At 41.0% G+C, this 16,550-nt stretch overlaps 3 protein-coding genes across 3 annotated transcripts; all 3 read right to left on the reverse strand.

The window, feature by feature from the left end:
- Positions 1-748: 748 nt before the first annotated feature.
- Positions 749-2,209, reverse strand: LOC124305407 (uncharacterized). The gene is made up of 2 exons (XM_046764799.1): positions 2,028-2,209; positions 749-1,938 (listed from the first exon to the last, which is right to left on the reverse strand). The coding sequence occupies exons 1-2, from the start codon at positions 2,065-2,067 to the stop codon at positions 1,613-1,615; spliced, it is 366 nt and encodes a 121-aa protein (XP_046620755.1). The 5' UTR covers positions 2,068-2,209; the 3' UTR covers positions 749-1,612.
- Positions 2,210-3,435: 1,226 nt separating this feature from the next.
- Positions 3,436-4,566, reverse strand: LOC124304507 (leucine-rich repeat-containing protein 23-like). Its single transcript, XM_046762824.1, has one exon. It carries the CDS (start codon positions 4,564-4,566, stop codon positions 3,502-3,504), a length of 1,065 nt encoding a protein of 354 aa, XP_046618780.1. The 3' UTR covers positions 3,436-3,501.
- An 83-nt stretch (positions 4,567-4,649) lies between these two features.
- LOC124304508 (uncharacterized protein CFAP97D2-like) lies at positions 4,650-5,076 on the reverse strand. Its single transcript, XM_046762825.1, has 2 exons — positions 4,978-5,076; positions 4,650-4,838 (listed from the first exon to the last, which is right to left on the reverse strand). The coding sequence occupies exons 1-2, from the start codon at positions 5,050-5,052 to the stop codon at positions 4,650-4,652; spliced, it is 264 nt and encodes an 87-aa protein (XP_046618781.1). The 5' UTR covers positions 5,053-5,076.
- Positions 5,077-16,550: the final 11,474 nt, after the last annotated feature.

Consider the following 16,550-nt stretch of genomic DNA (forward strand, 5'->3'; position numbering starts at 1 on the left):
ATTTTTAAAACGTGTTCGAAGAAAGAGACGGCGCAGCTACTTGTGTCGAAACCCACTGAATCTTAGAATAATTTTTAAATAAGTGTGAATCATTCATCATCAAAGTAAGACTCATCTCTTTTATGGATATTGTAGGATTCAACTACACACGATGAAAGACAGGGAAAATAATTGCACTGACCCTAAGCGTCTAGCCAAATCACGATGGATTGCATGCTTGCAGTCATTCCATCTTCGTTTTTTGTTCTTCTGTTTCCTTCTCTTTTCTTTACCGGTTTCTTTCAATAAGTTTATGTATTAATTGGCCTATTCGCTGTATGCGCTCGGGACCAAGTAATTTACTTGCATACTCGTTGAGAAAACATGTATTCTCCTCGGAACCTTCCTAATACACAGAGTCTTCCGCTCCATGCGCAAAGTTTAGTGCCATTGGGGTGAAGATCCGAGGGTAAATTTCTGCCGCGAAATTTGCTTTCGGTTATCTTGATTTACTATTCCTCTTTCCCAGTCTAGAATTGTATGTATACATAAGATAACTAGTGATAAATATCACACTTATACGAGTACATATGTAATTTGTTGGAAATAATTGATTGTATTCGAATATGTTTGTATAACAATTATTATTTCGTTTTGTATAACAAATAAATTTCACATTGAAACGTTTAATCCGGTATATGCTTATTCTTAAAAAAAATTTATATCTTCTAAGGTAATAGGTAGGAAAGGTTAACGATAAAACGGACTATTGATGAAAATATTAATGAATTTATTCAATATACATGTATAGGTGTATATAGTACAAAAAAGAGTAAATAAGCTAATATTAGTTTCTATGCATATTCCTTATACGTTAAAAAGCAATCATTAGAGTATATCTAGTATATGAGATATAAAATGCATATTACTGAGCTACTTGAAAGCTTCAGTCGGCATTTTGGCAGTACGAGAATTGAGCTGGTTTTAGCAATAAGATTAAAGTTCATATTATGATCTAATATACATGTACAATGGAAAGAAGAGAGATCATTGTTTATTTTCTTCTGTGAACCCCATACTTGAAATTAAGAAGCTTGAGTTTTTTTTTGTTTAAGAAAAACACCAATGACGATCTTATCTCCTTTCCAAGAGAGCATGCTACTCATTACTTGCTAAGTTCTTATAATTATCACATTTTTATTTTTACTTTCTTTGCTAATGTTTATTTTCCAATTCTTTCAGGCCTACTTTGAGCAAAGATAAAATAAAACTAATGAACTAATCATATATATGTGCTCATTATTGGGGTGAGTGTACAGCATGTATACATATAAGTACAAAAATATGGCCTTAATATTCAGCAACAGATAGAAAAAGATACTACGCGCGTGATATTGGAAGTAACTGATCCTTGTTCAGTCTTGAATGATTCTCAAATTGTACCTAAATTTTCGGAACAAAGCCGACGGTATCTCACAAAAAAATTAGCTACAATACTTCCGATTATGTACAAAGAGAATAAAAAAAGAAGCAATTGTCGGTGCATTTTGAAAAACCCATTGCAGGATTGTCCTTAGAATAAAAATGGAAGGCACGCAATTGAAGTAAGATTGTAAAACTAAGGGACGCATAGTCAGAGAACGTTGGTCAACTCTATCATATCGTAGCTGCGTTCCCTCTTGCAGATGTAGGGATAGAAGACGAAGGCGTAATAGCCGCCGGTGCCGACAAGGATCACGCCCAGCACAATGGCTATGATGCCCCAGGCCGAAAGGCCCTTGCTGCCCTTGGCCAGGTCGATATCGCGTTTTCCGTGCTCCGCAGAACGAGCAGTGGCGTCGCCACCAGCGGACCCCAAATCGCCGTAGTAATTTCCTTTGCTGCGGTACTGCCTGACGCTGCCCGAACTCCGCCCACCGCTGCGAAACGGAAACGCGGCGTCGGTATCGCCGATCAGTACTGGGAAAATTTACAAAAAATTCTCGTTATGCATCAAATTTCTTTTCTGTAGAACAAAGGGAGTGAAGATTTTTTCTCATGGTACTCACGTAAGACTGCGGCTACGAGAATAGCGTGTTTTCTCAGCATCTCAGTCAACCCTTTCTGACTATCGCGGATGAAAGGAACTCCAGCAGTTCACACAACTAGGTACAACGAATCGTCGAACACTACTGAGCTAGGGAGCCAGGAGCTGCTTAGGGATGCACTTGTTGTATATGGATATCACTGATGCATAATGCTTTATATGTATATACATATGCGTGTAGGTTCCAGCCTTAACCGCGGATTACGGATCCAGTGGACACGGATAGTGCTGCTATCTGCCGTACGGTGAGGTAAGTCGGACATAGAATTCGATTTGAATTGTCTTACACTGGTCTTATGCTTCACAGATTGGAGTGAGAATGCGTTGTCTAAAGAATATAGAATGTGAATAAGAAGATGAAAAAGGGAAAGGATTGCAAAATACTTGAGCAAAATGTGCAGCGATCACAAGGGAAAACCTCTCTGAACAACCGTACAATGCATTGACGTGCTCTCGAAAACAAACCCCACTCACAAAACAACGGGTCAAATATTTTCTTATATACCAGCACATAATTATACTGCACGTAATTATACCCCACCAAATTATAATACATGACATAATATCCTGAATCGAAAAAATCGTATGGTTAGGTTTGATGGGTTTCTCTACACTGATCGATGAACGGGTTCTCCGAAATAGCAAATATTCAAGACCACCACGGTTTAGATGGTCACGCTGCGGTCTTTTTTAATGTTTTTTTCCGCATTCCTGAGGGTCCAATTAGTGGGAAAAGGGTCCTGCAAATCGATCCTGGGACGAAAAGTTTCCGAGCTCTGAAAATTGCAAGAATGCAAGGCTAACCTCTTTCGATTTTTTCAGTCACTATTTGGCCGACTTTGAAGAATATCTAAATTAATTCCTTGATGCACTATATCGACGTAATCGTGCGAGAGGAATCGATTGCGCGTAACCAAAACTCACTGTGAACAGTGGATCAAAAGGTAGAGCTGAAAATCCAAAGATTTCTATGTATTCTCTATGACTATATTCTCTATGATTATATTCTCTTAATTGTAGAATATACGATGTTTTAGATATTTATCTGCGCGTCCTTGAGTTTCCAATTAGGAGGAAAAAGAATCCTTAAATATGATTCTGAGGCGAACCAAGGTTTTTGACCCAACCAAATCCCAATCCTTCTTTAGAATTTTGGCTAATTGATGGCTGTTACTTAAAAAAAACTTAAAATTAATAAATATCTATTACATTTTTGTATTTTTCGAAGAGAAAATCGATCAATTACAATTAGTCCCAATTCGCTGAGATATGACATAGTGGAGTTCTTTTTTTAAAAACAACACTCAGACTGAACATTTTGCGTACATTTCAACGAATTCATTAAATACATATCTATATCGGTGTCACAATTGAGTAAACTTCATCAAAGTCATGCATATTTATACGTACATTGCACAAGTTCAACATATGTTGCATTAAGCATCCATTACACTTCCTCCATTACTAATTTTCGCTGAAGTCGAGTCCTCGTCAATTTCGGAGAAACCAGATCCATCCTGGACGATACGTCGGCGCAAAGCTTCGGCATCCTTGCGTTCATCGTCACTCACAACTCCTTTATCGATCCTCAACAGATTTGGAATCATTGCGATCAATTTAACCCTGTATCCGGCCGCGTCGTCCTCATCTTCATCATCAGGTAGCGCATTCACCACCGGATTCTGGGATACAACAATCGTCTTCAGACTCTGCAAGCATCGGAGTTTGCCGAACTCCGCAAGCCTCACTATTCTGTTCTCCCTCAAATTAACGTAGCTCAACTTGACGCAGGAGGTCGCGAAGCCGTCGAGCACGGATATCCGGTTACCGCGAGCGTGGAGCGTCTTCAAATTGACGAGCGTCACGAGGCCCTCGAACTGCTCGATTCTGTTTTCCGCGACGTAGAGCGCGACCAAACTGGGGAAGAAAATCCCGTTGGTGGTGGTCAGCAGGTTTCCGCGGAGCTCGAGCACCCTGAGATTCTCAAGGACGTATGGGCTCAGGGACAATCTCCTTATCCTATTGCGGTTCAGCTCCAGGCATTCCAGCAGCCGGTGCCCGATCCCACTAGTCTCTGATATCTCGTTGTCGTTCAGGGTGAGCACCTGCAGGTAGACCATCGGCTCCAAGTCGGGCAACGTGATCCTGTTTCGGTCAGCCTGGATCATCAGGAGGTAGGTCATCGAACTGAAGACCTGAAGCGCGGCGCGCGTCAGCCGATTGCCGGAAACGTTGACAAAAATGACGTTCCTGAAGGTCGGAATGATGCTGATATCGGTCAGCCCCTTCTCCGAGACGTTAAGCATCAAGTACGAATACTTGAGCCCGGAGTCGTTCTTCCCCAGCATGCAGAGACCCCTCGCAGCCTCGTCGAAGGTCAGACAACACTCCTCTTCGCCATCCTCTCGGGAACTAACCCAGTGCCCGCTTTCACCTCCGAACGTCGGATGATCCTCGGGTTCTTCGACCGACTGCGAATAGTTAGAGGCTTCCGACGACATTTCTGATATTTTTCAAAGCGTTGATTGTTTCGCATATAGTGCAGAGATACTTCTAGCTTCAGGGCTGTCAGGCATTTGTTCATTTATTTCATGTGTATTTTACTTTTGTTATTACCGTGCATTATTGACTGGAGCTTCTTGAGCAGGATGAAATTATCCCTGACTATTCTCGCTTGTCTTTCAGCCTCCAGCTGCCTCTTCTTGGCATCAAACTTAATGTGAGGTCTTACTTTCGGCGGAACGACGTCAACCACAGATGTCGCACTTTTTACCTGCAATAATGCGACGGATTAAAAAAAGTAAATAAAGTACTCGAAGAGGTTTAGAAAATATCTCTTAATGCGAAAAACAAAAAATACGAAATTCACCCATCATATGAAGTTGATAGAGATTTGAAATCCTCAAACTTACTCTAGCTCGATGATATTCGTAAGTTTTCCGTTGACACGGCGTAACGAATTCGTGACAGCTTTTGGTAGACTGCATTTTACACTGCCTATATACCTTCGATGACTAGTTTGACGGCTTCCACTTCTAGCCACAAATTTCAAACGAAATCGTTACCTAAGTAACCTACGTAAATAAGGAAGAACTATTGCGTGCAGGGTATTGATCGAAATCAAACTTCTATAAACAGCAATTCTGACGTTCTGCTTATCGTGGTCTGGAAAGATGAAAAATTCATGTATAAATGGGCTGCTTTGAAATTCTGTATCATTGTGACGTACATTAGTACATCAGATTTCTTTCTCTATCCATAATTGTTGAAAATATTAATTTTTTTCAGGTGTGATGAATCCTGGCCGCTAATGTACGCGATTCGTAAATTATGGGATTTAAACTTTCCCTCAACGAAGACGCGCAAACTCTTCATTGCTGATGTTGGCGGCTCGTTGCGGCGTTTGCAGGAAGTTCACATCGCAGCGGTGGTCTTCAGCTTGGGCATGTACAAACCGTTGACTGAAGAATATAAAGGCAGTTGCCATTATCGTCTTCGGTGTGACAACCGAAAATCGTCGTGTGCTTGCCCCCCCTGAGATGTTTCAACGTCAGAGTTGGAAACTTATTGCAGAACATCAGAGAATTACCGATTTCGAGATAATGATACATCTTGTCATATCATGCATCATACATCATACATCATACACAGTATTATCGTTCAGAACCATAGTTTGGATGATCGGATTTTCAGAAAGTGACGTTACCCAAAATTTTTTTTCTCTTGAAGTCATCGATCTACAGTAATCAACTACCCGAATTCCTCAGTCTGGAAACAACCACGCAGTAGAGCGAACGTATGAAAATCGCGCTCCGCAGATTTCGGGTACCGGGTTCTTTACCTTCTGGGTCCTGCGCTCCGAGTCCGCTTCCTGGTGCACCTCGAGTCCCAGGACTAGCGCTCTGTAGTTTCTACGCTCCAGGTCCGCTACCTGGTGGAACGCAACTTTGGGGACAAGTGCTCCGTAGTTTCGGCGCTCCAGGTCCGCTACCTGGTGAAACTCGACCTCTAGGACAAGCGCTCCGTAGTTTCGGCGCTCCAGGTCCAGTACCTGGCGAAACTCGACTTCTAAGACAAGCGCTCCGTAGTTTCAGCGCTCTAGGTCCGTCACCTGGTGAAACTCGACTTCTAGGACAAGCGCTCCGTAGTTTCTAAGCTCAAGGTCCACTACCTGGTTGAACTCGACTTCCAGGACAAACGCTCCTTAGTTTCTGCGCTCCAGGTCCGCTACCTGGTGAAACTCGACTTCCAGGACAAGCGCTCCGTGGTTCCTGCGCTCCAGGTCCGCTGCCTGGTGAATCGTGACTCTCGGAGAACAAGGTGGACGAGGATTACGAGGATTTCTGCACGGTGAGTAAAACATTTTTCTAATATTTAATGGCGATTGCGATTATATTTATTCCAGAATTGTTTAAACGTGTCATGTTTACAATGAATTATTTCAATTCATTTTTCGCGCAAGCAGAAATTCAGTAGCTATAAATGCGCTAATGTAATTCATTATATTAATAATTAATTAATTGATTATATTAATCCTTACACAATATGTTTGATGTCTTCTTATACTGAAAATATTTATGACTATTCAAGGTATAACCGGAGGTGGTTATCGGTGGTTGTTGTAAGTGGTTGGCGGTGATTGAAGGTGGTGGGAGAAGGAGAAGGCGGAGTAAGAGGACGATAAGGACGAGAACAACGACGAGGAGGAGGACCAGGTAAATGAGGACGACGGACGTGGTCGAAGGTAGTAGGAGATGGTAGGGGGTGGTAGGCAGGAGTAGGAGTAGGAGTAGGAGTTGTAGGAGTTAGGGTAGGAGTAGTAGGAGTAGTAGAAGTCGGAGTTGGAGTTGTAGGTGTTGGAGAAGGAGTAGTAGGAGTAGTAGAAGTGGGAGTAGGAGTTGTAGAAGTTAGAGTAGGAGTAGAAGTAGAAGTAGTAGGAGTAGAAGTAGAAGTGGAGTGAAACCCTTTCCTGACTTACTTTTTTTTCATTTTTCGACCAAAAAATTTTTCGGTCTCATATTCGATTTAAGTGACCCTGTCCTGACTAATGGGACCCCCAGGAACTCAGAAAACGTGGCGAAAAGAGCGTGGGACCGACAGCCGAGAAATGACGACGAAAAGATCACCAGCTGAAAAATGTGAAAAACACGGGCTCTGGTTTTTTCGCCTGTAACTTTCGACCCGTTGCTCGCAGCGTATTGGGACTGGACCCAATCGATTTCTCTCGCAAAATTACGTCGGAATAGTGCCTGAAAGAATTTATTTCAGCGCTTTTCAAAATCGCGAAAATTTTCGCCAAAAATACAAAGGGGTTAGCCTTACTTTTTCTTCATTTTTGGAGCTGAAAATTTTTGGTCTCAAATTCGATTTGAACGACCCATACCTGACTGATTGGACCGTCAGGAACTCAGAAAACGCAGCGAAAAGAGCGTAGAATCAACAGGAGAGAAATGGCGAGCGAAAAAGCACCTGCTGAAAAATGTCGAAATCACAGGTTCTCGTTTTTTGGCTGTAACTTTTGATGCGTTGATCGCAGCTTATTGGGACTGGGCCCAATCAATTTCTCTCGCAAAATTACGTTGGAATAGTGCATGAAAGAATTTATTCTAGCGCTTTTCAAAATCGCAAAAATTATCGCCAAAAATACAAAGGGGTTTAATGGTTTAATGGTTTATTTTCATCTTTTCCATAACAATATTGGAAAACATTCTTACAAAATTAAAAATAAACAGAGCCTTAATTACTAAACCTTAGCCTAGTTCTATATTACTATTTAAGATCTAGGGATAAAAATTAGAACGGAGAATAGAACAGAGAAAGACGGCGGAGACAATGTCAGAAAAAAGCGAAAAAGCAAAGCATAAACAAGAAAGCAGAATAAAGCTAAGAAAGCAGCATTATAGAAGTGTGGGAAACACGAGGTGGAGAAGACTAGATGACGCGTCGCCATCAGGAGCGTGTCTCTTCCGTCCGGAAGAGATACTGATATTGATCGCGTTTAAAAACCGTAAGCGTCGAGACGGCCCTGAGTTCGGTAGGTAGGGAGTTCCAGTGTGGAGCGCCTTTGACTGTCAGGGAGTGACGAAAAGCCTCAGAATGCGGAAGGGGCAGCACAAGTTCATCTGGATTTCGCAACGTGGAGTTAGGGTTAGCCTTACTTTTTCTTCATTTTTGGAGCCGAAAATTTTTGGTCTCAAATTCGATTTGAATGACCCTTACCTGACCGATTGGACCGTCAGGAACTCAGAAAACGCAGCGAAAAGAGCGTAGGATCAACAGGTGAGAAATGGCGAGCGAAAAAGCACCTCCTGAAAAATGTCGAAATCACAGGTTCTCGTTTTTTGGCTGTAACTTTTGATGCGTTGATCGCAGCTTATTGGGACTGGGCCCAATCGATTTCTCTCGCAAAATTACGTCGGAATAGCGCATGAAAGAATTTATTTCAGCGCTTTTCAAAATCGCGAAAATTTTCGCCAAAAATACAAAGGGGTTAGCCTTACTTTTTCTTCATTTTTGGAGCCGAAAATTTTTGGTCTCAAATTTGATTTGAACGACCCATACCTGACTGATTGGACCCTCAGGAACTCAGAAAACGCAGCGAAAAGAGCGTAGGATCAACAGGAGAGAAATGGCGAGCGAAAAAGCACCTGCTGAAAAATGTCGAAATCACAGGTTCTCGTTTTTTGGCTGTAACTTTTGATGCGTTGATCGCAGCTTATTGGGACTGGGCCCAATCGATTTCTCTCGCAAAATTACGTCGGAATAGTGCATGAAAGAATTTATTCTAGCGCTTTTCAAAATCGCAAAAATTATCGCCAAAAATACAAAGGGGTTTAATGGTTTAATGGTTTATTTTCATCTTTTCCATAACAATATTGGAAAACATTCTTACAAAATTAAAAATAAACAGAGCCTTAATTACTAAACCTTAGCCTAGTTCTATATTACTATTTAAGATCTAGGGATAAAAATTAGAACGGAGAATAGAACAGAGAAAGACGGCGGAGACAATGTCAGAAAAAAGCGAAAAAGCAAAGCATAAACAAGAAAGCAGAATAAAGCTAAGAAAGCAGCATTATAGAAGTGTGGGAAACACGAGGTGGAGAAGACTAGATGACGCGTCGCCATCAGGAGCGTGTCTCTTCCGTCCGGAAGAGATACTGATATTGATCGCGTTTAAAAACCGTAAGCGTCGAGACGGCCCTGAGTTCGGTAGGTAGGGAGTTCCAGTGTGGAGCGCCTTTGACTGTCAGGGAGTGACGAAAAGCCTCAGAATGCGGAAGGGGCAGCACAAGTTCATCTGGATTTCGCAACGTGGAGTTAGGGTTAGCCTTACTTTTTCTTCATTTTTGGAGCCGAAAATTTTTGGTCTCAAATTCGATTTGAACGACCCATACCTGACTGATTGGACCCTCAGGAACTCAGAAAACGCAGCGAAAAGAGCGTAGGATCAACAGGAGAGAAATGGCGAGCGAAAAAGCACCTGCTGAAAAATGTCGAAATCACAGGTTCTCGTTTTTTGGCTGTAACTTTTGATGCGTTGATCGCAGCTTATTGGGACTGGGCCCAATCGATTTCTCTCGCAAAATTACGTCGGAATAGTGCATGAAAGAATTTATTCTAGCGCTTTTCAAAATCGCGAAAATTTTCGCCAAAAATACAAAGGGGTTAGCCTTACTTTTTCTTCATTTTTGGAGCCGAAAATTTTTGGTCTCAAATTTGATTTGAACGACCCATACCTGACTGATTGGACCCTCAGGAACTCAGAAAACGCAGCGAAAAGAGCGTAGGATCAACAGGAGAGAAATGGCGAGCGAAAAAGCACCTGCTGAAAAATGTCGAAATCACAGGTTCTCGTTTTTTGGCTGTAACTTTTGATGCGTTGATCGCAGCTTATTGGGACTGGGCCCAATCGATTTCTCTCGCAAAATTACGTCGGAATAGTGCATGAAAGAATTTATTCTAGCGCTTTTCAAAATCGCAAAAATTATCGCCAAAAATACAAAGGGGTTTAATGGTTTAATGGTTTATTTTCATCTTTTCCATAACAATATTGGAAAACATTCTTACAAAATTAAAAATAAACAGAGCCTTAATTACTAAACCTTAGCCTAGTTCTATATTACTATTTAAGATCTAGGGATAAAAATTAGAACGGAGAATAGAACAGAGAAAGACGGCGGAGACAATGTCAGAAAAAAGCGAAAAAGCAAAGCATAAACAAGAAAGCAGAATAAAGCTAAGAAAGCAGCATTATAGAAGTGTGGGAAACACGAGGTGGAGAAGACTAGATGACGCGTCGCCATCAGGAGCGTGTCTCTTCCGTCCGGAAGAGATACTGATATTGATCGCGTTTAAAAACCGTAAGCGTCGAGACGGCCCTGAGTTCGGTAGGTAGGGAGTTCCAGTGTGGAGCGCCTTTGACTGTCAGGGAGTGACGAAAAGCCTCAGAATGCGGAAGGGGCAGCACAAGTTCATCTGGATTTCGCAACGTGGAGTTAGGGTTAGCCTTACTTTTTCTTCATTTTTGGAGCCGAAAATTTTTGGTCTCAAATTCGATTTGAACGACCCATACCTGACTGATTGGACCCTCAGGAACTCAGAAAACGCAGCGAAAAGAGCGTAGGATCAACAGGAGAGAAATGGCGAGCGAAAAAGCACCTGCTGAAAAATGTCGAAATCACAGGTTCTCGTTTTTTGGCTGTAACTTTTGATGCGTTGATCGCAGCTTATTGGGACTGGGCCCAATCGATTTCTCTCGCAAAATTACGTCGGAATAGTGCATGAAAGAATTTATTCTAGCGCTTTTCAAAATCGCGAAAATTTTCGCCAAAAATACAAAGGGGTTAGCCTTACTTTTTCTTCATTTTTGGAGCCGAAAATTTTTGGTCTCAAATTTGATTTGAACGACCCTGACCTGACAGATTGGACCGTCAGGAACTCAGAAAACGCAGCGAAAAGAGCGTAGGATCAACAGGTGAGAAATGGCGAGCGAAAAAGCACCTGCTGAAAAAATGTCGAAAACACAGGTTCTCGTTTTTTGGCTGTAACTTTTGATGCGTTGATCGCAGCTTATTGGGACTGGGCCCAATCGATTTCTCTCGCAAAATTACGTCGGAATAGTGCATGAAAGAATTTATTTCAGCGCTTTTCAAAATCGCGAAAATTTTCGCCAAAAATACAAAGGGGTTAGCCTTACTTTTTCTTCATTTTTGGAGCCGAAAATTTTTGGTCTCAAATTTGATTTGAACGACCCTGACCTGACAGATTGAACCGTCAGGAACTCAGAAAACGCAGCGAAAAGAGCGTAGGATCAACAGGTGAGAAATGGCGAGCGAAAAAGCACCTGCTGAAAAAATGTCGAAAACACAGGTTCTCGTTTTTTGGCTGTAACTTTTGATGCGTTGATCGCAGCTTATTGGGACTGGGCCCAATCGATTTCTCTCGCAAAATTACGTCGGAATAGTGCATGAAAGAATTTATTTCAGCGCTTTTCAAAATCGCGAAAATTTTCGCCAAAAATACAAAGGGGTTAGCCTTACTTTTTCTTCATTTTTGGAGCCGAAAATTTTTGGTCTCAAATTTGATTTGAACGACCCTGACCTGACAGATTGGACCGTCAGGAACTCAGAAAACGCAGCGAAAAGAGCGTAGGATCAACAGGTGAGAAATGGCGAGCGAAAAAGCACCTGCTGAAAAATGTCGAAATCACAGGTTCTCGTTTTTTGGCTGTAACTTTTGATGCGTTGATCGCAGCTTATTGGGACTGGGCCCAATCGATTTCTCTCGCAAAATTACGTCGGAATAGTGCATGAAAGAATTTATTTCAGCGCTTTTCAAAATCGCGAAAATTTTCGCCAAAAATACAAAGGGGTTAGCCTTACTTTTTCTTCATTTTTAGAGCTGAAAATTTTTGGTCTCAAATTCGATTTGAACGACCCATACCTGACTGATTGGACCCTCAGGAACTCAGAAAACGCAGCGAAAAGAGCGTAGGATCAACAGGAGAGAAATGGCGAGCGAAAAAGCACCTGCTGAAAAATGTCGAAATCACAGGTTCTCGTTTTTTGGCTGTAACTTTTGATGCGTTGATCGCAGCTTATTGGGACTGGGCCCAATCGATTTCTCTCGCAAAATTACGTCGGAATAGTGCATGAAAGAATTTATTCTAGCGCTTTTCAAAATCGCAAAAATTATCGCCAAAAATACAAAGGGGTTTAATGGTTTAATGGTTTATTTTCATCTTTTCCATAACAATATTGGAAAACATTCTTACAAAATTAAAAATAAACAGAGCCTTAATTACTAAACCTTAGCCTAGTTCTATATTACTATTTAAGATCTAGGGATAAAAATTAGAACGGAGAATAGAACAGAGAAAGACGGCGGAGACAATGTCAGAAAAAAGCGAAAAAGCAAAGCATAAACAAGAAAGCAGAATAAAGCTAAGAAAGCAGCATTATAGAAGTGTGGGAAACACGAGGTGGAGAAGACTAGATGACGCGTCGCCATCAGGAGCGTGTCTCTTCCGTCCGGAAGAGATACTGATATTGATCGCGTTTAAAAACCGTAAGCGTCGAGACGGCCCTGAGTTCGGTAGGTAGGGAGTTCCAGTGTGGAGCGCCTTTGACTGTCAGGGAGTGACGAAAAGCCTCAGAATGCGGAAGGGGCAGCACAAGTTCATCTGGATTTCGCAACGTGGAGTTAGGGTTAGCCTTACTTTTTCTTCATTTTTGGAGCCGAAAATTTTTGGTCTCAAATTCGATTTGAATGACCCTTACCTGACCGATTGGACCCTCAGGAACTCAGAAAACGCAGCAAAAAGAGCGTAGGATCAACAGGAGAGAAATGGCGAGCGAAAAAGCACCTGCTGAAAAATGTCGAAATCACAGGTTCTCGTTTTTTGGCTGTAACTTTTGATGCGTTGATCGCAGCATATTGGGACTGGGCCCAATCGATTTCTCTCGCAAAATTACGTCGGAGTAGTGCATGAAAGAATTTATTCCAGCGCTTTTCAAAATCGCGAAAATTTTCGCCAAAAATACAAAGGGGTTAGTCTTACCATTGGATGAAGAACATAAAGATAGTTGCCCTCATGGGCTTTGATGTGACAACCGAAAATTTGCTACGTGAGATGTTCCAATGGTAGAGTTGAAAATCGATTGCAGAACATCAGAGAGTTTCCGATTCCGACATGATGCCGGCTGCATTCACCTTCTGAGTAACACAGTTTTCGCAATGGTGAGCCCATGCCTGTACTTGGCCTGAGGGTACTTACTGACATGTTGGCGATACAAGAAATTAATCATGAGAATAAATATCATTCAAAATTCGTAGCAAAACAGTGATTTAATCAGAGTACAGGTACCCGAGAGAAGAATGTGTACATAGATCTTGAATAAAAATAGATCAGATGTAATAATGATGCAGAGACCAAAAGTATAAACGTTTATGCGGTTCATGTACGACATTGATATATATGATTTATTTATGGTTAATACGTGATGCAAACTATAAATTTTATAATTTTATAGGAAACATACTAGATTATCTACTATAATCGGCCATACTGTGACAATAAAAAAATTGTTCGTTTTGATATGGGATTCAATTCGACACGCAGTCTATATATTACATAACATTAATATTCAGAATTAGGAGTAGGAATAGGAGTGGGATCAGGAGTAGGAGTAGGATCAGGAGTAGGTTCAAGAGTGAGAGTAGGAATAGGAGTAGGATCAGGAGTAGGATAGGGTAGGGTAGGGTAGGGTAGGCCACTGTACCACCCCACTTCTACACCTGCCCCTACTACTGTTACTACACTCCTACTCCAACTCCTACAACTCCTACTCCTACTCCTACTACTCCTACAACTCCTACTCCTGCCTACCACCCCCTACCACCTCCTACTCCCTTCGACCACGTCCGTCGTTTTCGTTTACCTAGTCCTCCGCCTCGTCGTTATCGACCTCTTCCACCGCCTTCTACTCCTTCTCCAACCATCTTCAATCATCGCCAACCACCTCCAACGACCACCACTAACCACCACGGGTTATACCTCGAATCCCAATAAATATTTTCAGTATTATAACACATCAAAAATATTGTGTAAGGATTAATATCATTTTTTCATTCACACATTTTACCAACAAGATTATGAGAAAATTATAAAAAATCATATAGAAATTTTATTAGCGCATTGATAGCTACTGAATTTAAGCTTGCGAAAAATGAATCGAAATAATTTATTGTAAACATGACAAGTTTAAAAAATTTCAGGTATAATACAATTACAATTGCCATTGAATATTACAAAAATGTTAAACTCACCGAGCACAAATCCTCGTCCTCCTCCTCGTCCACCTTCAACCAACTCCAACCACCGCCAACCACCTCCAACGACCACCGCTAACCACCTCGGGTTATACCTCGAATACTAATAAATATTCTCAGTATTAGAACAAATCAAAAATATTGTGTAAGGATGAATATAATTTTTTCATTGACACATTTTACCAAGATTATGAGAAGATTATAAAAAATTATAGAAATTTTAATAGCGCATTGACAGCTACTGAATTTGGGCTAATGCGAAAAATGTATCGAAATAATGTATATCATAAGAATGTTATACTCACTGGGCACAAATAGTAACATAACGTTTTGTTGATTTCCATGAAAATATTTGATTATAATGATTTATTTTGTACTATTATCGTATACAAATGGTTAAAAACTGAAAGCAATCAATAATTATATAGCTAAATATTTAAGTAACACCGAAAAAAGGTCAACAATAAAATCAGATAATGGAGAAAAAATATCTTTCATGTCGGTTCAAAGTGGGAACCGGGTTCTTGAAATGCTACCATATAAAAGATCGGGAAAAGTACACATATTTTTTTTTTTTTAAATCAATCATACTTTAATTTTTAAGCGAAACGTTGATTGTCGGTTATTTTTTTTTTAATGGGAGATAACTAACGAAGCGTTTTCAAATTTCGAGTGTATTTTAACTCAGATTTGGTCAGTACAAGAAAAACTTACTAATCATCAATTTTCGGAAAATGGCGAAGTTATTAGCTGACCATTGAAGCGCCTCGCCGCTGGAATCTCGAATTGGCATGAAAGATGGAGTGCGTAATTTTTAGCTGAAATGGAAAATCTAAAATTATTTTGAATTGACATATATTTTTGTCATCAATGAACTAAAAAACTCAGAAAAAACGTTAAATCACATTCATTTTCGTTCAGAATTTTCTTAGTAAATATCGTTACTTTTTAAATTTGAGCTCGACGATTAATATGATATTACGGTTTTTTTTGGGTTATTTTGGTACATCGATAATAGAATGGTACGCAAATTAATAATAACTTATAGTTTTAAAACACTCGCTCGCTAAAACTCGCTCGGGGTCGGATGCCTAGTGTAACTGGTTTTTGTGCTCGTGCACTCGCTTACTCGTTGTCAATGTTTTACCAGATGCCATAGTTGTAGGAGAGACTAGGGCACGATGACTCCCCAAAAAATTCTGGTATTTGCTTCACCGTATACAGACTGAACACTGTCTTTGCGCATGTGACGCAAATCGAATCTGCCAGTAAGAATTTTTCTATATAGTGCTACAAATCACGTTTACACATGCATGTAAGTATAACGAATTGTGATTTTATGACAATAAATTTCGTCAAAAAATACCATAGTACAATCAGCTAAGTGCTCTCAGATTTTAAACACGACGCACAGCAATTTTAGCTGTAATTGATCGACGTTATTGTCATGTATTCCTACGTATACAATGCCAACCACTCACCAATTGCAATTTGTTGATCCTGGTCGTTCGGTTTTTTTTCGGATTCAAAATGTTATCTGAAGCATGCATATTGGTTTGATAGTACAAAACATGACACTTCCAATAACCGAATTTGTAAACTTGAAAATTAGTCCGGAAGGTCAAAAGTCACCAGGTCAAGGACCTGGATAGCCAGAACTACGGAGCGCTTGTTCTGGAAGTCGAGTTTCACCAGCTAGTGGACCTTGAGCGCAGAAACTACGGAGTGCTTATCCTGGAAGTCAAGTTTCACCAGGTAGCGGACCTGGAGCGCAGAAACTACGGAGCGCTTGTTCTGGAAGTCGAGTTTCACCAGCTAGCGGACCTGGAGCGCAGTAACTACGGAGCGTTTGTCCTGGAAGTCGAGTTTCACCAGGTGGCGGACCTGCAGCGGAGAAACTACGGAGCGCTTGTCCTGGAACTCGAGTTGCACCAGGAAGCGGACTCGGAGTGCAGGATCCAGGAGTTAGAGAACCCGGTACTCGAAATCTGCGGAGCGCGATTTTCATACGTCCGCTCTACTGCGCGGTTGTTTCCAGACTGAGGAATTCGACTAGCTGATTTTCGTGTATATAGATCGATGACGTCAAGAGAAAAAAAATTTTGGGTGACATCACTTTCTGAACATCCGACATCCAAACTTTGGTTTCGAA

The sequence above is a fragment of the Neodiprion virginianus genome, chromosome 5 (assembly GCF_021901495.1).
Source record: "Neodiprion virginianus isolate iyNeoVirg1 chromosome 5, iyNeoVirg1.1, whole genome shotgun sequence".
Classification (NCBI taxonomy): Eukaryota; Metazoa; Arthropoda; class Insecta; order Hymenoptera; family Diprionidae; genus Neodiprion; species Neodiprion virginianus.